At 46.6% G+C, this 23,327-nt stretch overlaps 1 protein-coding gene and 1 pseudogene across 3 annotated transcripts in view; both read left to right on the forward strand.

The window, feature by feature from the left end:
- Positions 1–3,389: 3,389 nt before the first annotated feature.
- On the forward strand, positions 3,390–4,301 carry LOC110123561 (large ribosomal subunit protein eL6 pseudogene; annotated as a pseudogene).
- A 2,968-nt stretch (positions 4,302–7,269) lies between these two features.
- Positions 7,270–23,327, forward strand: part of SLC5A1 (solute carrier family 5 member 1) — a 48,759-nt gene continuing 32,701 nt past the window's right edge. Inside the window, exons 1-2 of one of the 3 annotated variants that reach the window (XM_020871612.2) lie at positions 7,270–7,574; positions 11,115–11,186. In XM_020871612.2, coding sequence (XP_020727271.1) covers positions 7,440–7,574; positions 11,115–11,186 — 207 coding nt within the window. In that variant the 5' untranslated portion in view covers positions 7,270–7,439. Of the gene's footprint in view, positions 7,575–11,114; positions 11,187–18,280; positions 18,415–19,706; positions 19,933–23,327 lie in introns of those variants that run through there. The other 2 variants (XM_020871615.2, XM_070475629.1) reach the window with 2 other exon arrangements.

Genomic DNA, 23,327 nt, shown 5'->3' on the forward strand with positions numbered 1-23,327 from the left:
GGACCTAGGAGTCCTTCGACCATTGTTCTATTTGTTAAATGCTTATGTCTGCTCTTTGGAACTTGAAGTGAAAATGAAAGTGTTAGTTACTCAGTCGTGTCTGACTCTTTGCGACCCCGTAGACTGTAGCTCCTCTGACCATGGAATTTTCCAGGCAAGAATACTGGAGTGGGTTGTCATTCCCTTCTTCAAGGGATCTTCCCAACTCAGGGATCAAACCCAGGTTTCCTGCATTGAAGGCAGATTCTTTACTCTCTGGGCTACTAGGGAAGTCTATTGTAACTTGAGGAAGACCAAACAAAAAGTAGGGGACATGGTGGGACTTGTACTCAGGAAGGCCCTGCAGGGTCCTGCTTGGTTTCAGTCCCCTCTTTTCTTTGTTATTGTTGTTGTTCAGTCACTAAGTTGTATATAACTCTTTGTGACCCCATGAACTGCAGCACATCAGGCTCCCGTTCCTCGCTATCTCCCGAAGGTTGCTTAGATTCATGTCCATTGAGTCAGTGATGCTATCTAACCATCTCATCCTCTGTCGCCCCCTTCTCCTTTTGACCTCAGTCTTGCCCAGCATCATGGTCTTTTCCAATGAGTTGGCTCTCCACATTAGGTAGCCAAAGTATTGGAGCTTCAGCTTCAGCATTAGTCCTTCCAATGAATATTCAGGGTTGATTTCCTTTAGGATTGACTGGTTTGATCTTCTTGCTATCCAAGGGACTCTCAAGAGTCTTCACTAGCACCACAATTTGAAAGCCTCAATCCTTCAACACTCAGTCTTCTTTATGATCCAGCTCTCACATCCATACGTGACTACTGGAAAAACACAGCTTTGATTATATGTACCTTTGTCAGCAAAGTGATGTCTCTGATTTTTAATATGGGTCTTAACCTTGGAACCTGTCAATGCTACCTTATTTGAAAGAAGGGTCTTAGCAGTTATGATTAAGTTAAGGAGATTGAGATAAAGATACATCATCTTAGATAATTCTCGTGGGCCCTAAATGCCATCACAAATGTTTTTGTAAAGGAGAGGGAGAGAGAGGGAGGTCTGGCAGACAAACACAGAGGAGAAGGCAATACGAAGTTGGAGGCAGACAGTATGATCCCACTTACACGAGGACCCTAGAGTAGTCAAGTTCATAGAGACAGAAAGTACAATGGTGATTTCCAGGGGCTGGGGGAGGAGGGAGTGGGTACTACTGTTTAGTGGGTACAGTGCTTCATTCTGAGAAAATGAAAAGGTTCTGAAGATAGAAGGTGGTGATGGTTGTACAACAATGTGAATGTACTGAATGCCACTAACTATACACTTTAAAATAGTTAAAATGGTAAATTTTATGCCATGTGTATTTAACCACTCACACACTCAAAGAGACAGGTGTGGAGATTAGAGTGGTATAGCCACAAGCAAGGAATGCTGGCAGCCACTGGAAGCTGAAAGAGGTGAGGAAGGACCCTCCCCTCAAACCTCAATAGTGTAGCCCTGTTGACACCTTGATTTCAGGCCAGTAAAACTGATTTTGAACTTTTGCCTTCCAGAACAGTGAGAGAATAGATTTGCTTTTTTTTTTTTCCCATTTATTTTTATTAGTTGGAGGCTAATTACTTTACAATATTGTAGTGGTTTTTGTCATACATTGACCTGAATCAGCCATGGATTTACATGTATTCCCCATCCCGTTCCTCCCTCCCACCTCCCTCTCCACCCAATCCCTCTGGGTCTTCCCAGTGCAGCAGGCCCGAGCACTTGTCTCCTGCATCCAACCTGGGCTGGTGACCTGTTTCACCCTAGATAACATACATGTTTTTTTAAACAGTTTAGTTTAATTTTACTTGGCCGTGCTGGGTCTTGACTACTGCGCGCTGGGCTCTCCCTAGCTGCGCTTGTTGAGCGGGGACCACTCTAGTTGTTTCACGTGGGCTTCTCTTGTTGCGGCTCACGGGCTCCAGGGCGCAGTCTCTGTAGTTGCGGCGCACAGGCTTAGTCGCCCTGCGGCATGTGGAGTCTTCCCAGACCAGGGCTCGAACCTGTGTCCCCTGCATTGGTAGGTGAACTCTCAAGCGCTGGACCACCAGGGAAATCCAATTTCTGTTTTGTGGTAATTTACCACTGAGTTTGTGGTAATTCCAGACCGAGGAAACTAATACTTAGACTAACCAACAACCTGATTCTCATACCTGTGCTTATAACCAGGAAAAAGTAGAGGAGAGAAAAATCATGGTAGCCCCCTCAGTCCCTCACTTTCATCCTTTCATTGTCAACAGGCCTCTTCACATCTCATTTGCACCTCATAGGTACATAAGACAGTCCTTGTCTGACTGTCCTTTGTCTCTCTTCAAATGGGAGCCACAGATGCCTGTGAGCTGTCCATGGTCTGCCGCTGGTGATGGCTGAGCTGAGATTCCGGGTAGACACATGGGTCCCCTCCCCAGACACCCTCTCAAACTCACGGCCTCCCCACCGAGGCTGTCGACTTTGCTATGTGACAAGGGCTCAGGAGCTGGCCATCCCACCACGGGGTCCTCACTGAGTGAGGGATGGAAGGGCCTGCTGGGGAGGGCCTTCCTGGCTGGCAGGAGCAGGTTGGACTCTTGTGAGACCTGCACAGACAAGCAGTGAGGAGGCAGGCAGAGGAGAGGAGACGGGACAATTCCCGCTTAATAATGAGGGCTTCCCAGGTGGCTCAGTGGTAAAGAACCCGCCTTTTTTGCAGGGTTCTCGGGAGACTCTGGTTCGATCCCTTAGTTGGGAAGATCCCCTGGAGAAGGAAACGGCAACCCACTCCAGTATTCTTGCCTGGGAAATCCCATGGACAGAGAAACTTGGTGGGTTACAGTCCATGGGTTCACAAAAAGAGTCAGACATGACTTAGTGATGAAATAACCAAAACAACAACCCTCCAAATCTTGGGTCTCTCCTTGGCCATCTGTAGATACTAGCTTAGCAATCTGAGTCATTTGAATATTTTTCTCCAACAGTCAGGTTTAGCTGTGAACCTGTGAGCACCTGGCTTTTCAAACTTAAGACCCCAATCTCACCAGAGGTTGTGAATCTGTGGATTCAGGTGGGTTCTGCTTCGTGCTCTCACATCTGTCTTTCTTCATCGGCCTCATCTTCCCCATGTCAGGTTGGTTGGCCTGCTTTTTTCTCTGAGGTTCAGGTAACAAGGTCCTTTTAAAAGACCAGACCCGGGTTTTTGTTGGCAACAGGGAGGCCAGGAGAGAGGTGAATAGGATCCTTACCAATAAGCAGTGACTCGGCAGCTCTGGCCAGCTGTGAAGGCAAATGGTGCATCATACTTTCTTCCTCTGAAAGCATCTGTTCAGGGGAAATTAAAAAAAAATTAGGTCATACCACAAGACTTTTTAAAAGGTGTACTATGTGATAATTTGCTCTTTCCTGTCTTGCAAGATGGCAGGTGAAAAGGCTGAGAAGCCAGATACTAAGGAGAAAAAACCTGAAGCCAAGAAGGCTGATGCTGTCAACAAGGCTAAAAAGGTGAAAATGGTGAAGAAAGTTAAGAAGGGGAAGCCCCACTGCAGCCAAAACCCTGTCCTGGTCAGAGGAATTGGCAGATATTCCCGATCAGCCATGTACTCCAGAAAGGCCCTGTACAAAAGAAAGTATTCAGCAGCTAAATCCAAGGTCGAAAAGAAAAAGAAGGTTTGGGTTCTTGCTACTGTCACAAAACCAGTTGGTGGTGATGAGAATTGTGGTACCCAAGCGGTCAAACTTCGCAAAATGCCTAGGTATTACCCTACTGAAGATGTGCCTCGGAAACTGTTGAGTCACGGCAAGAAACCGTTCAGTAAGCACGTGAGGAAGCTGCATGCCAGCATCACTCCTGGGACTGTTCTGATCATCCTCACGGGGCGCCACAGAGGCAAGAGGGTTGTTTTCCTGAAGCAGCTGGGCAGTGGCTTGCTACTTGTGACTGGGCCTCTATCCCTCAATCAAGTTCCTCTGCGTAGAACACACCAGAAATTTGTCATTGCCACCTCCACCAAAATCGGTATCAGTGGTGTGAAAATCCCAGAACATCTCAATGACACTTACTTCAAGAAGAAGAAGCTGCGTAAGCCGAGACACCAGGAGGGTGAGATCTTCGACACACAGAGAGAGAAATACGAGATCACAGAGCATTGCAAGGTTGATCAGAAAGCTGTGGACTCACAAATTCTGCGAAGAATCAAAGCTGTCCCTCAGCTCCAGGGCTACCTCCGCTCTGAGTTTGCTCTCACAAATGGAATTTACCCTCACAAAGTAGTATTCTGAACTTCTTGCAAAGAACCTAATTAAATAACTTGTCCATTTAAAATAAATAAATAAAAGGTATACTATGTGATGATTTAATATGTGTATACAGTGTGAAATGATTACCACCATCAAGTTAACTAACCTCACGTAGTTACCTTTTTTTCTTCTTTCTTTGTGATAAGAACACTTAAGATCTCTTAGCAACTTCCAATAAAGTACTGTTAACTATAATCACCTACTGTTAACTATAATCACCATACTGTGCTTTCAATTTCCAGAATTTATTAATCTTAGAACTTATATCCTTTGACCAATGTCTCCACCATTTCTTCCACCCCCAGCCCCTGGCAACTACCATTCTACTTTTTGGTTCTATGAGTTTCCTTTTTTTTAGAATGTAGGTAAGATCACACAGCAGTTGTTTTTCCATGCGTGATACTTCATTTAGCACAATGCTATTAAGTTTCCTTCATGGTGTCACAAATGGCCAGATGTCCTTCTTTTTGTATGGCTGAATAACATTCCATCGTGTGATATATATCACACCTTCTTCATGCATTCATCCATCAGTGGGTGCTTAGGCTGTTTCCATGTCTTGGTTGTTGCAATTAATGCTGCTACGAACACAGGAGTACAGATATCTCTTTGACACAGTGTTTTTTTTCCTTTGAATATATTCCCAGAAATGGGATTGCTGGTTTATATGGTAGTTCTAGTTTTAATTTTTTGAGAAACCTCCATACTGTTTTCTTGGGCTTAATTTGTTCAAGACCAATGAGGAAGAGAAATTGCAAAAGGACCTCAGTAAGCTTGGGGATAGCCATGGTGGGGATTGCTTGCTGATGACGTGCCTTTAGTTTATTTTTTATCTCCAGTCCCAGCTGGTGACTCCTTACACCCTGCAGACGAATCCTCCCCCTCCGTCACCATGCTTGCCCTCTCCTGGCACATCCCTCACTCCCCTCTCACCTGACTCATTCCTTCCGTTTCAGGGTCCTGCCCAAACCAGACCTTCCCGCAACCTCAACTCATTCCCGGGTCAAAATCCTTGCTAGATATTTGGAGCATTAGTGCTTCTCTTGCAAAGCACACATCACTGTGCTAATTTTAGAAGTATATGTCTCATCTTTGCTGACAGTCTGTTTCCGCTACTGGGCTGGAAGCCCTGTGAGAAGGGCAAGAACCCTGGGAGTCTCATTCACAGCTGTAACCCCAGTGTCATCAATGACCTGGCACACAGAAGCTGCTCTTTTGTTGCAAGAATGAATGAATGAATACATGAATGAGTGCATTCTCCGTCTCTCCCTGGCTGCCACCCGCACCTTACCTCCTCTGGCCACCTATGTTCTGCTGCCCTAGAAAGAGTCAAAGAACAGCTGTGTCCCCCCTGAGGTCCATTAACATTTCTGAGCCTACCTCCCACTCACGTTTTAAGTTTTCTCATTTCCACAGACTTCACTTTTAGAACTGGGCATGGGCTGGCTACCTGCAGCTGGGGGCTCAATGCTCCTCTTTTCCTCGGGTGTGGGGGTTCACTTCCAGATTAGACTGGAAGTTCCCTGAGGGCAAGGACTCTGCTTGGCACAGAGCCAGGTGAAAAAAAATCTTTGCTCAATGCGGGAGCTGATAGACATGGATTGAAGGTGAGTGGCTCCACGCTGTGGCTGATGGCTGAGCTCTAATTCATGGGAGGCATCCATGGTGAAGAGCCGCTGCTTCCAAGATCCCCAGATGGGGAACTTCTTTTTCCTGTGGACAGGTATTATTTTTTTCACTGTTTATTTATTTCTTTATTTGGGGGATAATTGCTTTACAATGTTGTGTTGATTTCTGCCACACATCAACACCAACAAAAATCAGGTACACATGTATGATAGGTACACATGTGGTGGACAGGTATTATGATGGGCCTTGGACATAGCCTCATAGAGTTTATTATCCTGGGGAACAGATGGGGAAGAGGGGACGAACAGGCACTGGAGGGACAGGAGGGGAGTAGCCCTTGGAGGCAGTGAGGTGCAAAGGAACGGGCTGCTTGACTTTAAGCAGTGGTTGGATGTCTGGTGGGCAGGGAGGGCCCAAGGCATCATAGCGTCCTGGCAGGGTTTGGGTGGACCTTCCCTACTCTAAGCATCTCATCACCCAGCAAGGCTCCCCTCTCTAGAGTGCCTGCTCGGGGTTTTCTAGCACCAGCCCCTGAGAGCATCCCAACCCTCCTCTGAACGAGGCCTGCCTTGGCCTGGGCTGCATGGTCACCTCCGTCACTGGCTCGCTGCGTGCCCTCAGGTGAGCCATGCCTCTCCTCACTGCCCTCTCTCCTGAGCCCTGACTTCCAGATTAGACATGTGTTTCCAGGTGGACAGGCTGAGCCCCAGAGAGGGCCAGGGTTTGGTGAGCTCCTTGGGAGGGATTCTCTAGCATCTTCCCTCCCTGGCTTGGAAGGGCCCCAAATAACATCACTGGGTGAGGTACAGGGCAAGGAAATAGCTCCCCTTTCCCAGTCTCGGTGTCTCCCTCCTTAAGTTGGGATAACCATGTGTGGGGGGCTGCAGGTTGTAGAGGGAGGGGCAGAAAGGTGGGGGGGTGAGCGGTCATCCCATTGGCTAAGATACTGCCACTGTGCTGAATTTTCTTCAGCAACATCCAGCTACTTCTGATTTTCCCCAGAATGTTCTCCATGGAGACCAAGAACTTGGCTGATTCCTGAGACAGTCCTGCATGCCTTTTACACATGGAGAAACCAGGTCTGTGGAGAACACGAGACTGGTCCACGGGCAGGTGGCAGGTGACCTGAAGCTTCTAGGTCCCCAGCACCAGGCAGCCTGGCTCCTCAAGAGAGCCGCTGGAGCCCTGGCCTGGGTGTGGCCCCACAGCAGGCCGGGCGAGGCTGCCGGGTGCCCAGTGATGGGAGCACAGCGGGCTTTTGTGCTCCGTGGGCACCACCCCCTGGCTGGCCCCACCCCGCTCTCTGGAGAGCCTTTACCTACCCGCCTACCTCCTGCCAATAGCTCTGCCAGCTTGCCCTCATTCTGCACTCAGAGTTGCTCTCCGACCAGCGCTGGGGCCCCCGCTCGACAGTCCTTCTGCCAGACTCCACAGGTCCCCTCCCCAGGCTGATCATTAACCTGGAGGCTGTATAAGGAACCAACAGCCCGGGCAGGAGGGACACCTTGCAGCTGCCACTATGGACGGCAGCACCTGGAGCCCCCCGGCCACGACCACTGCCGAGCCCCTCAAGGCCTATGAGCGCATCCGCAATGCGGCTGACATCTCTGTCATCGTCATCTACTTCGTGGTGGTGATGGCTGTCGGACTGTGGGTAGGTGGGGGGTCCTGAAACACGGGGCTTGAGGGCGCAAGGGCCAACGGGAGGGAGGGAGGAGGGGGCCCGCGGAGAAGCCATAGTCTTGGTGAGGCCTGAGGAGGGGAGGGTGGGCTGGAGGGCATGTGGAGCTAGGTGGAAGTGACTTGGAAACGTCTGAGAGGAGTTCGGGGGGCACCATGTGAGGGGAGGGGGCAAGCAAGGGTGAGCAGAAGTGAGGGGTGCTGGTCAGTGTCCAGGGAGGCTCCCCATCCCAGGCCAGTGGGCAGAGAAGGAGAGTGAGAGCTTGGAGAGGCAGCAGAGGACCCGCTTGCAGCTACAGAGGGTCCCGGGGCTGAGAAGTGAGACTCAGGGAGTGACTGCCTCCTGCCTTGAGTCAGATGGAGGAGAGACAGGTGGGTCGGGAAGGACACAGCACCGGTCAGCTGCGGATGCTGTGGGGCGGCCCCTCCTGGGAGAGGCTCAGTGCCCGTGCAGGGGCTGAAGTGAGAGAGAGCTGGGAAAGCTGGGCCCAGGGAGAGGAGGAGGAGGCAGGTCGGAGTGTGGCCTGGGCTGGGCTGGGGAGAAGGAAATGACTGGGCTCCCTCTTGGGACTCTGGGGACACACCAAACCAGAGAAACTCGTTCTCAGCAGTCCTGAACTTGGAAATTTCACTTGGGACAGACTCTGGCACACCCAGCAGCTGGAAGACAGGTGTTTTAAGTGTGAACATCTTCCAGCCACTCTCAAAGGCTTCCATGGGGGGGTGGCAGGCCAGGAAGCTGAGGTGCTAGCAGGTGATTGAAATCTTTTGACTTAGAGGAGAGGAGGGTGGACATTAACCCCTTCATGGTCATAGAATGCTTTTTTTTTCTTTTAACAGAAAAAGGGAAGTATTGATTTTTAAAAAGAAAAGTGTAATTTAAAAAGAAACCAGATGTGACTGAAGGCCTTAAGTGTCACAAGGGGTCTATGTGACTGATTCTTGCTCAGTAGCCTCAGCTTCTTAGACTCTGGAAAGTCCAGCCAGGGGCCAAGGTTCTCAGGTTTACCACTGGCTTCTACACCTTCCAGTGTTCTTTCAGTGTTGGTAACTCTGTCCAGTCTCAGTTTATTCAGGTGTGTAACGGGTATAATCTTACCTGTTCTTATGATTCCTCATAAATGGCTGGGAGGGTCTGGGAGATGCATCTGAAAGCTCATTATGGACTCTAGGAATCTTTTAAAAGTATAATTGGGTTGACCAAGAAGTTCATCTATGTTTTTCCAATATCTTACAGAAAAACCCAAACAAATTTTTGGCTAACCTAATACTATCATTTGCTCTCCAGGGTACGAGTCAGACCCTGAATGATTTTTGTTCTTTTAAGTAAAATGGGCAAAAGTGGTCAGATGGGCAGGAAATCTCACAAAAAGCCACAAGGAGGGCAGGAATGCTAGTCCTCGTTTTACAGAATAAGAAATGGAAGCTCTGTGTGATTGTGGTTTGCCTAAGGTTGAGATGCATGGAACTCAGGTCACTGACTCTCAGTTTTCCACAACACGGTGTGCTCTGTCTGCCTTCATCCCTCACCCCAGCTTGTGTTAATAAGTGCTGCAAGTGAGATGGGAATCCATCGTTTGCTAGCGGTACCTCCTGTTTCCCTGACAACTGTCGATAAGCTCAACTCCCCTAACCAATCTCATTTTAGCCCGCCAGTCTCGATGGTTATGGTGTTTACACTTCTCAATTACCTGTGAATTTGTATTACTTGTCTTGTTAAATGCTGCCTAATGAGCCTCTTAGTGTTTGTCTACAGTTAGTCTTTCCCTATTAGTTAATGCCTCGGACCCCCTGATCATATAACACGCTAGCTTTCTTCTAGTAGCTTTCTTCTAGTTTAAGTTTCTTTCTTCCAACGGAGTGTCAAGAGTGGGTTGGCTCAGGGATGGTCATCCTGACTCTTGTGTGATCTCTAGGCTGCAGAAACAGTCATCCAGGCCCACTGTGCTTCCCCAACTTAGAAAAGGCACCCAGGCCAGAATCCCTTTGTCCATCCCTGTCTCTCCCAGTATTTTTTCTTTTTTAAAAATCCTTTTAATCATTGGAAAATGCTGCCTCATCCAATGGTATCTGGGCTTGAGTTTCTTGAATTTCTTATTTCTTTAGGGTATAGTTCCATGTGTCTTTCACCACCTCCTATGGGGAGTTTTGTATCCTTTTCGACTGACTATTCCTTCTGGAAGACTTCGTTAAGATATCCTGAAACCCTTTGTGTTGGCATTGCTAAACTACAGCCCATGGACCAAATCTGGCCCACAGCCTATTTTTGTATGGCTTACAAGTTGAGATTTTTTAAAAAATGCTTTTCAGGGGTTGTAAAAAACCAAAGCAAATGAAAAGAATATGTAGTGGAGATCATATATGTCCCACAAAGCCTATTTACTACCTGGCCCTTTTTCTTAGAGCTTCCAAGGTAGCTCAGTGGTAAAGAATCTGCCTGCTGATGCAGGAGATGAGGGTTTGATCCCTGGGTTGGGAAGATCCCTCTGGAGGGGGAAATGGCAACCTACTCCAGTATTCTTGCCTGGAAAATCCCATGGACAGAGGAGCCTGGGGGGCTACAGTCCATGGGATTGCAAAAAGTTGGACATGACTAAACACAAGCTCACATCACATGTCCCTTTTCTTAATGGAAAAAAAATGTACTGACCCCTGCTTTATGCAGCATTTGCATTAACAGCATCATTAGATGCCTGATTCGTAATGGGGGAGCCTAGCCTTTCTATTTAACAGACGAGGATCAGAGAGGGTGACTAGAAGCCACTCAGGAATCAGCCCCAGGGCTGGGACCAGAGCCCAGAACTTTCGATGCCAAAGGCAATGCTCTTTCCAATATCTCACCCGTCCCCTTCCCTAAGACTCTGTCCTTTCTGGGAACACCCTCTTTATGGTCCTTACCACCACTTGCACTGCTGTTACAGTGTCCCTCACATATTCTCGTAAAGTGAGGACCTAACTTGATCATGTTCAACCCTCTTCATCCTATTTTCAAATCTTTTGTTTGAACCACTTTACAAAATCACCTTGACAAATTGTCAGCATGTGTGTGTGCTCAGTCGCTCAGGCGTGTGCGACTCTTTGCAGCCCTATGGACTCTAGCCCACCAGGCTCCTCTGTCCCTGGGGTTTTCTGGGCAAGCATACTGGAGCGGGTTGCCATTTCCTCCTCCAGGGGCTCTTCCCGACCCAGGGGTCAAACCTGCATCTCCTGCATTGGCAGGTGGCTCTTTACCACTGAGCCACCTGGGAAGCCTCCAAATTGTCAGCGCTTGACTCCAAAACTTCCAGCAGAAACTTCCCCCAGGAGCGCTATTTCCATTCCTGGATGACTCTGGTGGCAAGGAAATTCTTCCTGGTACTGAGCTGTGACCTGATGTCCTAGAGTGTGGAATTGTTTCAGAAAGTAAAGTAGGTTGAAGAAAGTGTGAGTAAATGGGGAGATGGGGGATGTCCTCTTGGCTGGCAAGTTTACTCTGTTCTGGTTTTCTATTAAGTTTTTGACACTTCCTCCCCAGGCCATGTTTTCCACTAACCGTGGGACCGTTGGAGGCTTCTTCCTGGCAGGACGAAGTATGGTGTGGTGGCCGGTAAGTTTTCTCTGAAATACATATTTCCCTGAACTATGATATTCTCCATTTTCTTGTTGGCTCTGGGCGGTGGTGATTCTTTCTTCTTGCCTTTGATCCCGAAAAATGGATCACCTTCTCACCAGGTCACCAATTCACCTTAATCTCCAGTGGTAAGGGAGCAAGCTTTAAAGAAATAATGCTTGACATTTTTTTCAAGGGATAAATAGAGGAAAGACTTCACGGAGGACAGTATGGAAGAGCAAAAAGAGCATCTAGCCCAAGGTGATCTTGGGCAAGTCTGAGCTTCCATGTCAGTTTCCATAAGATGGGAGTGATGATATTTACCTTCTAGGAGTATTATGAGAAGTGGAGACCCTCTTATGGGGTAGAAACTCAGTAAATAGTAGTTCTTTGTGCTTCAAGTTCCACAGAGGAGAGAATTTCTCTGTCTACATCAGGAGCCTAACACAGGGCCTGATACCCAGGAGGCTCTCAATAAATCCTTGAAGAGTAGCTGGAGGAGGGGCCCCTACTGTCCGCAATCACAGTTCTCCTCATCTCTTGGTGGATTTTGTATTTTGTATGTATGCAGGGTGGTTTCCCTGACACTTGCACATGGCAGAAGAATCCCAACCACAGGACATATGCATAGGTGGAAGAGAAAGTGGGAGGACCCTTTCACCCTGTCTCCTCAGGGCTCTGCTGGGTTATCAGGTCAGCCCAATGACCGGTTCTATCCAGAGTTCTCATCGAAACTACTGTTAACCAGATTGACCAAACTGTGCAATTCCTTGGGCCTAAGATAGAAGCAGGACTGGCTGGTGAAAGGGGGGTTAATGAAGCGTACATACAATAAGAAGAGAGTGACAGCTATGGAGGAAGAGACATAAGAAAGTAGAGACTGTCACTGTCATAACACACGGCATAGAGGGAAGGTAGGAGGAAACCGTGACACTTCCTGCAACTGCCCTCTGATCAGTTATTTGGAGATGGGAGTTAATCATTAGCATCTTGGGACTTGCCTGACAGTCTAGTGGTTAGGACTCCATGCTTCTACCACAGATGGTACAGGTTCAATCTCTGGTTGGGGGGTTAAGAGCCCATACACTACACTGCACCGTCAAAATGTAAAACAAGCAAGTAAGTAAATCAGTATCTTCACAGTTGCTAGCTTTATCCCTGAAGTCATTTCTCTTTATCTTTAAGGTGGCCAAGAACACTGGGCAGCTGCTGACTTCTGTGGGGGTCCCTCATGGTGGTCTCTCATGACACATTTTATCTTCTCATGCTTTGGCCTTTGATGCTTTTCTAAAGGCTGGTGTTGAATAGGCAACTGTGACCACAAAGTTCAAGACAAGGTTGAAATGCAATGTCTAATATGGTAGCCACTAACCACATTGGTTTTTTAAATTGAAATTAAAATAAGATCAAAAATTTATTTCCTCAGTCACACTAGCCATGCTTCAAGTGCTTAACAGGTACATGTGGATGGTGGTCACCATATTGGATGCTGCAGATCTAGAACATTTCCATCATTTTAGAAAGTTCTATCGGACACTGCTGCTCTACATACTTCAGACCAGAGGCTGGCATGAAATCTCAGTGGATTTGAGATTTGCTGAATTAAAAAACTGAGTAGGACTTTGAAGTTTACTTTAATTGTTTGGAAACTGACACCCCACCGCATTGAATGCTTCAGCACCCCCAAGAGTAAGCCTGCCATGTGCTCATCCAGCCTCTGTTTGCATCCAGACCTCTTTTCTCTTGCTTCCCCCAACCTTAACAGAAACTCAGATCTCTTCCTGTAAACTTTCTGGGGCTGATTCATTAGGGATAAACCCTTAGCTTCCACTCTCTGAATCTTAGAGAAGCTGATGAGAAGGCAGAGACATGGGGTGGAACCACCCTAGGAGACAGACATTTTAGGTTAGGCCTGGGAACACATCACATCTTAACCAGTGATGATGTCTTCCTTCCTGATGACACCTGGGTTTGGATCTGGGCTGAGAGTTGGTTGATGAGAGGAACTGGCTCCACCGCACCCTGACCAAACAGGTCAGGTTCAGAGGTTTATGTGGGTTTCCTGTGGGTTTTGTTTTCCTGTCTCAGTGTTGGATTATTCTGACGAAGGTAAAATCATTCTTCTTTTGTGGAGAAGTCCCTGCTTCCCTGATGAGGCTCAAATTCTTCTTCCAACAATGGTATCTAAGGTTTCATGAGATTATATGAAAGGTTTGTAAACTGCCCATGTATCCAGGTCACCTGGTGTACTTTTAAAAAATGCAGATTCCCGGGCCTCATTCCAGATCCACTACATAAAATACCTTGAAGGAGGGCTCCAAGAATCTGCATTAAAAAAAAAAAAAGCTTCTTAGGGGCTTCCCTGGTGGTTCAATGGTTAAGACTCTACACTTCCCAGTGCTAAAATAGGGGAATGTTTTGTTTCCTTCAAAGTCCTAAACATGGAGAACAGCAAGAAGCCCAGAGCTCTAGGAGAAGGTTCTTTGTGGGAATTAACCATGGGCAACAAATTAAAAATCTAACCTGTCTGGATAGCTCTATTTTTAAAAAATTTATTTATTTTTGGTGGTGCTGGTCTTTGCTGCTGTGCACAGACTTTCTCTATTTGGGGCGAGCAGGGGCTACTCTCTGGTTGCATTCGCAGGCTTCTTGTTGCAGTCGCTTCTTTTGTTGCAGAGCATGGGCTCTAGGGCATGTGGGCTCAGTAGTTGTGTTTCCCAGGCTCTAGAGCACGGGCTCAGTAGTTGTGGCACATGGGCTTAGTTGCTCCAATGCACGTGGAATCCTCCATGATCAGGGATTGAACCTGTGTCTCCTACATTGGTAGGTGGATTCTTTACCACTGAGCCACCAGGGAAACCCCAAGGAGATTCTTGAATGGGGATGCAGTGACCCCCCCCCCCAAATGCTCTAATTCCAGGAAATTCCAGAGTAGAATGAGCATGGGCTTTGAAGTCAGCCCATTTGACCTGCTTCATGTATTAGTTGTATGACTTTGGGCAAGTCACTGAACTTCCCTGAGCTTCAGTTTCTCCTTCTATAGAGTAGAAGAATAATACCTATGTGGAGGACCTTTATCAGGATTAAATGAGATTATGCATGTACAGTGCTCAGCACTGTGCTTGGCAGGGGCTCAGTAAATGCAAACGTTAACATGTGGAAGGAAGGTTAGGAGACTCAGGACAGAACCCCTCAGTTAGCACTTGTTGGCTGCCAAGTACCTGGAAGCTGGCATTTATATAAAGCCATTGCTGCCACATCACTTAAATTTAGCTTTCACATTGACTGTGTGAGTAAATGAACACAATTTATATGTAATTTATTTATACCTACTGTAAATCATCAATTCCAGCTACACATTGACCACATTTTGCAGCTCTGAGACTGACTCTGACAATCAGTCAGTGGCATGTCATACTTTAAGTGACAAGCTTTGTGCTATGTGGTATGTCTTAACAATAGTTGGTGTTTTAGATTCTGTGAAGTGTGGTTATAGGCTTCCCTGATGGCTCAGATGGTAAAGAATCCACCTGCAATGTAGGAGACCCAGATTCCATCCCTGGGTCAGGAACATCCCCTGGAGAAGGGAATGGCTACCCACTCCAGTATTCTTGCCTGGAGAATTCTGTGGACAGAGGAGCCTGGCGGACTGTAGCCCATGGGGTCCCAAAGAGTCGGACGCAACTGAGCGGCTAACACCTTTGGAAGCTGCAGAGATGCTTCAGGGACTGCTTTTGCTCTCCTTCCCAGCAACCCAGTTTTTACTTATTTTTATATGAGGGGACTCTACTAAAATTTTGTTTGAGGTTAATGTTCTGCTAACTTATGAAATTTAACAACCTCTAATTTAGAAGAAAAATAATCATGATGATTTCCATTCTAAAATTTAAAATGATTTAAAAACCATTGCAGTTTAAAAAAAGGACAAACTATTGCAGTACACATCTGAAAGGACAACACAGCATGCAAGAAAATGCAAATCAAAGTACTTTTCAAACTTGAAAAATCGTCTAAACTGCATCAAAGCTATACTTCTATACTTCTAAATTTCCCTTTGGGCTAAAATACAAAGTCAGTTTAAACCTGTCATTGGTCTGTAAGTTTATTGTCAGAATATCAGTCCTCGAGTGTGCTGGCTCAAGGAGGACATCGCAGGGACCAGAGGCTCTCAGAGCTGACATCTCTCTCAGCTTCCGGTGGCCCCCACGTCCCCTTCATCTGCCTTTAGATCTGTTGCTTTGTGCTATAGTAGGGTGAGCAACCCACCAACCTATGTTTTGAGCTTCTTTGGTGGTTCAGATGGTGAAGAATCCACTTGCAGTTCATGAGACCTGGGTTCAATCCTTGGGTTGGGAAGATCCCCTGGAGAAGGGAATGACAGCCCACTCCAGTATACTTGCCTGGGAAATCCCATGGACAGAGGAGCCTGGCAGGCTACAGTTCATGGTGTTGCAAAAAAGTTGGACACGACTTAGTGTTTAAACAACAGCAACAAGGGTGAGCAAGCAAAGAAGCTTCAGAACAATAGTCCCAGGGAGTTTTTAGGAGGAAAGAACTTGCACTGGCCTTGGACTGATATACCTGAAGCCCCAAGGGCTTGGATAGTCATCCATGAGAAAAGCAAGTGGAAATCAGAGCTCATAAAGTCTGAAAGAAGATTGGACAGAGGAGAGACCAGTTTTTTGGGGTATACCTGGGGGCTTTGGTGACTTTGAATGGTGCAGTTGTGATCTGTAACAGGTGGAGGTCCAGGCACTCTGGAAAAAGATTCCATTCCTAAAAAGTTAATGAGGCTGAGAGAGAGAGAGAGTGTGTGCTTGGCCTGGGTATAGAAGTGCGGGACCAGCAGGAGGAGGAGCAAGGACTCCAGGGCTGCGTTATAGGAGGAATTAGCTCACAGAGATGGCCAGGCAGGGGTCTTTGACTCGGAAGTGCGAGTAATTTGAGGCAAGCGAAGCCCACTGAGAAACACGAAACCTTGTGAGTAAATGAAACCTTATGTAACTGTGGGCCAGAGTCCCCTTTGCTATAGCACCATGGCTTGGTGTGTTGATGAACAACTGCCTGGGTGTTGTGTTGTAATGATTTTTCAAGGGTGTAGGTGATGTGAAAGCAGGAAGGTGAGCTCTGAAGGGGAAATTCCCCATGCCTTGGCTAGTGGCAGCAGAAATTACTCAGAGAGGTAGAGCCCTATGTACACAGTCCCACAGAGAACTTTTGTTTTGGAGGAGAGTTTGGTTACACCAGCCAGAACCACTGGCAGAGGCAGCTCCATGGAGCATCAGGTACAACAGGGCTGAGCCAACCCTGTAACAACCCTCAAGGCATTTTCAAACACTTCAGAAGCTAGTATCCAAAGGGAGTGGGGATCTTACAAGGAGCCGGAGGATTTGCCTTGTCCTAGATTGTGACGTCAGGCCAATCATTAGCTTCTTTGAGTCTCAGAGAGTCTCCTCTCTGTGGGAGATAGTAAGATCAAGATCTCAAAGCCTTGACCAGTACTGAAATGCTGAGATCCCACACTACAGAAGAAGGAACAATCATCCTAGCCAGTCTGTCTCCAGTGGAGATAGGATGGCTGCATGTCTCTCAGTAGCCATAGTTTCTTTCCTTCCTTTACTATTTGAGAATCATCAGAGAGGAGTATATCACAGTGGTTTAGGTCACAGGTTGACAAACTTTCTTTGCAGAGGCCCAGAGAGCAAATATTTCTGGAGGCTATACAATCTCTGTCACAACTACTTAACCTTGCTGCTGTAGCATGAAAGCAGCCATGGACAATAAGATGGATAAGCATGGCTGTGTTCCAATAAAACTTTATTTATAAAACAGGCAGAGGGCCAGATTTGGCCCGTGGGCTCTAGTTTGTTGACCTCTTATTCAGGCCTGGGCTCTGGAGTCAGGCTGCTTGGGTTCAAATTCAGCCTCTGCCCCTCACTAGCTGTGTGATCCTGTTGGAGTTACAGAATATCTCTGTGACTTACATTTGTTTCTTATAACAGAGAAATAGTACTTACTTGAGGTTGTTGTGAAGATGCACATTTAGTCTCAGAATAGAACCTGGCATATGATAAACTCTCAGGTTTAGCTCTTGTTCTTTCTTCAATTACTTATCTGATTGAATCCTCAGCCATCCAGCAAGAATGACGATTAACCCCATGAGTTGCCCATGTTCCCACAAGATAAGAACAGAGCTAGGGTTCTCCCTGTTCTTCTGGTTGCTCAGTTCTCTTTCTCCTTATTCTTTGAGATGGAAATTTCTGAGATCTATAGGCACAGTCTACAGGTTTATCTGAAAACCAAGACATTCTTTCATTTATGTTTGACCAGAGACCCTGATGGAAATTTTCTGAGAAAAGAGGACAGCTTCTCATACTTCTTAAACTCTCTTGAGTGAAATGTATCTAATTTTGTCGCTAAGTCTAAAACCTAGGGATCAGATCAAAGGTCAGTCACTTAGGAGTGGCCACTGGGAAGAGACTGCCAGGCCTGAGACCTAGGTGGGAACTCATGAGTGAGAGGAAAACAGGAGTGAAGTGAATGGGCACAGGAGAAGCAGAGCGCTCACCTAGGGAGCAAGGTCGGGAAAATGTGAGCTGGGAGACAGACAGGTACTTGGCCTTCATAAGCCTGGGTGGGGGTGATTGCCAAGTGTCCAGGCAGCCCTCTCTTCCTGCTGATTGCATGAAGCTGTGTGTGCTTTCATTTATGTCAGAGCTGAGCCTGTATTTTTCTTAATCATTAAACAAGAGAAAACTCTTCCCACACCTAGTCCAGGGCCTTGCATCCAGTATGTACTGAATTGAAAGAATGAGAGGGAGAAGAGAGCGGTGTCCCCAGACGCTCACGCCGGATCCCTTTGTTGATGTCACCTGAGCCCTCAGCCCACATTCTGCTCTGGCACAGTGATTGCACAGTGTAGGCTGTGTTAAGAATTCAGGAGGTCCAAGTGAAAACCTGCCTTCAGCAGTGCTCCACATTTCTGTTCCTATGTATACCTAAATTTTTTCTTTTAGGATATATTTTTTTAGGCTCCATTTTAGTAGTAAAACTGGAAAACCAAGCCTGGCCCTAATCAGAGTGCTCGATTTCAGCCCATACTGGACACTGTGGTAAAATCTGGTGTGACCACGCTTCCTTGTTATTTCAGACATGTAGTTTCTCTCAGTTTGAGTCAAAATTTTGCAAAACTTGTCAGTTCCTGCATATCTGTGTTGCCTTCCTGGTAAGAGTTTTTGCCTGCCGTATCAGTGTCTGCTTAGCTCTTGAAGAACCTGTTCTCTCTCTTCCTCCTCCTCTTTCTTCTCTTCCTTCTCCTCCTCTTCCTCCCCTCTCTCGCTCTCCCCCACATCCTTCTCTCTCCCTCTGTCTTTTCTGGACCCATTTCCCTCCCATCCTTCAAGGCTTGTTGGTCTCCTCTGAGGAGTTTCTCTGATTCCTGTGCAGGTGCTCACTACCCCACGTATTCTTTGTGTTCCAAGGCCTCAGCTGCCTGGAGGGTAGCCAAGTTCCTGTCCTCTAGTTTGTACCTAAGTTCCTGGCTTCTCCTCTGCCTGGCTGCCTTCCCAGCATTTTCTAACACGTTAGTACTTCCGCCGACAGAGAAAGGGAAAAGTAACCTATAATCAATGTCGCTAGTTGGTGGAAGTCAGAAGAGTGCTGAAACTATCAGCCAAGATGAAGTCTTTGGATCACTCAAGTTAGAAATGTATCTGGGCTTTCCCTGTCTACATGAGCCATGAATGACATGGCTCATTCTGAGGTTGTTTCTTTTTGGGTAAGCTTTATGTTAGGGAGGTGATTTGGAGTTGGGATTAAGAACCAGGCTGCCTTGGTTTGAATCTCAGCTCTATCCATTCCTATCTCCATGGCCTAGGGTGAGTTACTTACCCTCTCCTGCCTCAGTTTTCTCAATTTCAAAATAGAGATCATAGCGCCTATGTCACAGAGTTGTTTTGAGGATTGAGTTAGTTAATACATGTAAATCTCTTAGAATAGTATACAGTTAGTGCTACCCAGCTTGGCCATTCTTATCATCATCCTCCTTATCCCTTATCATCCTCCTTATCCCTGTGTCTCATCTCCAAATCCTCCTTGTTAAAGTATGAATTCAACCATTTACTTATATATGCAGTGCTGTGATTTCATCCTATGTTTGCATGTTGATTAGCTTCTATGTGTCACATCTGTGTTAGGTCTTGGTATATATTTGTGTGTGTGTATGACACAACTTCTTACAAAATGTATCTAAAATTACAAACAGTGGTGAGTGGTAAGAAGGCAGTGTTTTGGGTCTTAACCTACACAAGAGGATCAGGGAAGGCCGTTTTTAGATTGAATTCTGAAGGATGAGAAGGAGGCAGCCATGTGAAGATTGGGGGAAGAGCAATCCAAGCAGAAGGGACAGAATGGCCAAAGGTCTGAGGTGGGGAGGAGGTTGGGGTACTTAGGACCTGAAGGGGGGCCAGTGTAGGTGAGAGATCATGCATACTGATCATGCCCTTCAGGCGAGGGGCCCTGAGTTGTCGATGATCCCAAGGACGAGTTTGTCTGAGTTTGTGAGAGGACTGGTCTCCAGCCTCCTTGACCCATAAATGCCAACAGAAGGCCTCACCCACCTACAGCCTCTGGGCAGATGACAGCTTTGGCAGTGGTTTCCTGATTTCACACTTGTTTGGTTCCTGGGACAAAGAGAGAGTTCATGAAGATAAGAAGTGAAAGGCCACCTTTGTCCATGGGGAATGTGAGTTGATGTAGAGTAAACAGAGATTATGATGACTCTTGAGAAGGCCTGTGTCTAATATTTACCAGAGCCTTAAGAAATGAAATAGCCTGAATGTAGGAACTCCACCTTCTCTTCTATCCCCAACCAGGAAATATCATCCCTAAGAGATGGTGAGCGTCAAAGATTAAACCTTCTCAAACTTCCCCTGTGAAAAGGCTCTTTACTAGGGAATCAAGATGTTAATTTAGATTAGACCAGTTCCCCAAAGGATGAGGGAGGAATCGGAAGTACAAGGGTGATGCAGACGCACACAAGGTGGGACCCCCCACCTTGAGGTCTTGTTTTTACTAACACTAAGCTTACAGGTCACCCTAATGACATCTCAGAGCAGTCCATAGCCTCTAGTGAGCCTCACTGTTTTTATGGGCTCTTTGTGGGCCTGGCAGGACAGGTTTATTGCCTCTTCCTCAGGAGAGAGCCATCCTTGGCATGTCCCCGTTAAGAGTCCCGACACCATGCAGCTGGTGGGAGTCAATGCACCTCAGGGGCATTTGGTCACTCGGTTCCTGTTGTTTCCCCAGGATTTGCTGTCAATCACCCACCCACACACTCACTCAGCAGGCTTTTACAGAGTGCTTGCCATGTGCAAGGAAGCTCCTGTGCTAAGTGGAAGCATGAATGCTCTTAAGAACTAGAGGATGTTTGGGGAACAGCACTTATACAGAGCAGTTACCAAAATGGGGCCTGATAGGCACTGGGAAAGTGCAACAGGCAACACATGGGGCAAGGTCAGGGGAGGAAGAGCCTGGCTCTGGATGGTGTCAGCAGAGAGATTGGACTGGGCTTCTCTTTGAACATGGGGGTAGTGTTTTTGCAGGTAAAACTTGATGGAGAGGGAATTCCAAGCAGAAGGAAATGTTGCAAACAGATGCAGGAGGCAAGAAAGCCTCCTGAGTATGTCTAGGAGGCTGAGTCTGTGTGATTAAACTGGAGTGCAGAGGACTTGGAAGGCATTAGGGGTAGGGGTGGAGGGCTACTGGGACTGGAGAAGAAGGACGGGGCTAGTTTACAAAGGCCACTGAGAGCCTGTAAGTCCTCTTCCCAGTTGCATGCCATGGCAGGAAAGACGAGCCCTCCAGTTGGCACTATTGATTGACTCTGGTGGTTGAGATCACCCTCTGGGAACTCTTATGACTCCATCTCTTGAGGTGACAAAGTGTTTGTGGAAGAATTTCCCAAAGAGCCTTTGAGTGGCTTTGTAGATTTCCATTTGTAGTGTCTCAATAACTTTCCTGTGGTGTGAGGATCCTCTGGAAGTCTTTATTCAATTGAGCCTGCCAGTTCTAGGGTTTCACCAGTGAGATTGGCCAAAGCTTGTTCCAGTTCACGTGCTGTTATCTTGGCATATGGGGAAGTGACAGTGTCTCCCACTTTGTAGCCTGAGTGCCATGGTAATAGGCCTTTAAAACTCTGAAAGTGTTAAAATAAAAATAATACTAAAAAAACTCCCAAACAACTCTAGAGGTAAGTAGGAGATTTTGGGCAGGGAGCTTCTTTCAGCCCAAGTTTTTTGTCCTCCTCATCTTAGCATCCCAAGGTTGTAGTTAGTCACTGTACTTCTGCTCCCCAGAAAAGAGGCCAAAACAAGCTTAAGAAGAAATAGTGACTTTCAGTACAGTCTAGGGCAGGCTCCTCTAGCTTTACTGTGTATAAGAATCACCCTTGTCTCTTTTTAATGGCTGAGTAATATTCCATGGTGTATATGTACCACAGCTTCCTCATCCATTCGTCTGCTGATGGGCATCTGGGTTGCTTCCATGTCCTGGCTATTATAAACAGTGCTGCGATGAACACTGGGGTGCACGTGTCTCTTTCAGATCTGGTTTCCTTGGTGTGTATGCCCAGAAGTGGGATTGCTGGGTCATATGGCAGTTCTATGTCCAGCTTTTTAAGAAATCTCCACACTGAAAAACTACTGTAATGATGTAAAGTAATTAGCCTCCAACTAATAAAAATAAATGGAAGAAAAAAAAATAAAATAAAAAAAAATAGCAATTGGCAAATGTATAACATAGGGTTAAGGGTCTGAAACAGGCTGATTAATGAATAGACTTTACAATATGCCAAAAGAAGTGGAATAATGAAGAAAAGTCTGAGGAATAAAAAAAATAATTATCTAAAAAAAAAAAAAAAAAGAATCACCCTTACTCTTCTGATTCAGTGGGTCTGGGATGGGGACTGAACTTGCATAGCTCTCCAGAGCACCTGGGTGAAGCCAATGCTCCAGGCCCACAGCGCACTCTGTGAGTAGCATTGATTCAGGGAGCCCTAGGGCTGAACACTGAAGGAACGATCGTTAGATGAACTGATGTTTTCCTTTGGTTTGAGAGATAGATGTAGTTCCTGCTAGCTTCCAACTCCTGACATTAATGCAGTAAGTCCCCTAAATACATAGGAGCATGTTTGTAAGTGAGCCTAGGTACTCAACTAACACAGTCAACTATATAGTACTGTATTGTAATAGGTTTATAATACTTTTCATAGAAATAATACATACACCAAAAAAAATGCAAAAAATAAAGAAAACACATCTAATCTTACAGTACAGTACCTTGAAAGGGCTTCCTAGGTGGCTCAGTGGTAAAAAATCTGCATGCCAATGTAGGAGAAGAGAAGAGAAGAAGAGAAGTCGCTCAGTCGTGTCCGACTCTTCGAGACCCCATGGACTGTAGCCTACCAGGTTCCTTGGTCCATGGGATTTTCCAGGCATGAGTACTGGAGTGGGTTGCCATTTCCTTCTCCAGGGGATCTTCCTGACCCAGGGATCGAACCCGGGTCTCCCGCATTGCAGGAAGACGCTTTACCGTCTGAACCACCAGGGAAGCCCCAGTGTAGGAGACATAGGTTCAATTCCTGGGTCAGGAAGATCCCTTGGAGAAGGAAATGGCAACCTTCTCTGGTATTCTTGCCTGGGAAAACCCTGGACGGAGGACCCTGGCAGGCTACAGTCCTTAGGGTTGCAAAGAGTCAGATATGACTGAGCGACTAAGCACACACACACCTTGAAAAGTACAGTAGTAAAACAGCTGGTGTACCGGGGCTGGTATGCACATTTGCATCTTTGAAAGTTCCCTACTTGAAGGTTTGTATGTAGGGGACTGACTGTAGTTGGTATGGAGAAATGAATTTGGCCAGATGTTTTCCTTGTGGTTTCAGTAGTCGTCCCTTCAGAAAAGGCTCATGGGAAGACATCAAATTTGTGCAAAATCCTGGAGGGATTGAAGGAAAGAATTCTAAGTGATAGAGCCACTGTATTGTTAATGTGGAATTGATAATTCCACATTGTCAGGAATCTAAATTGCAATGAGAAGAAATCTGTTTCTGTTAAATGGTCCAGATAATTTAGAGGCAGA

Source organism: Odocoileus virginianus, chromosome 12 (assembly GCF_023699985.2).
Source record: "Odocoileus virginianus isolate 20LAN1187 ecotype Illinois chromosome 12, Ovbor_1.2, whole genome shotgun sequence".
In the NCBI taxonomy this organism is placed as follows: Eukaryota; Metazoa; Chordata; class Mammalia; order Artiodactyla; family Cervidae; genus Odocoileus; species Odocoileus virginianus.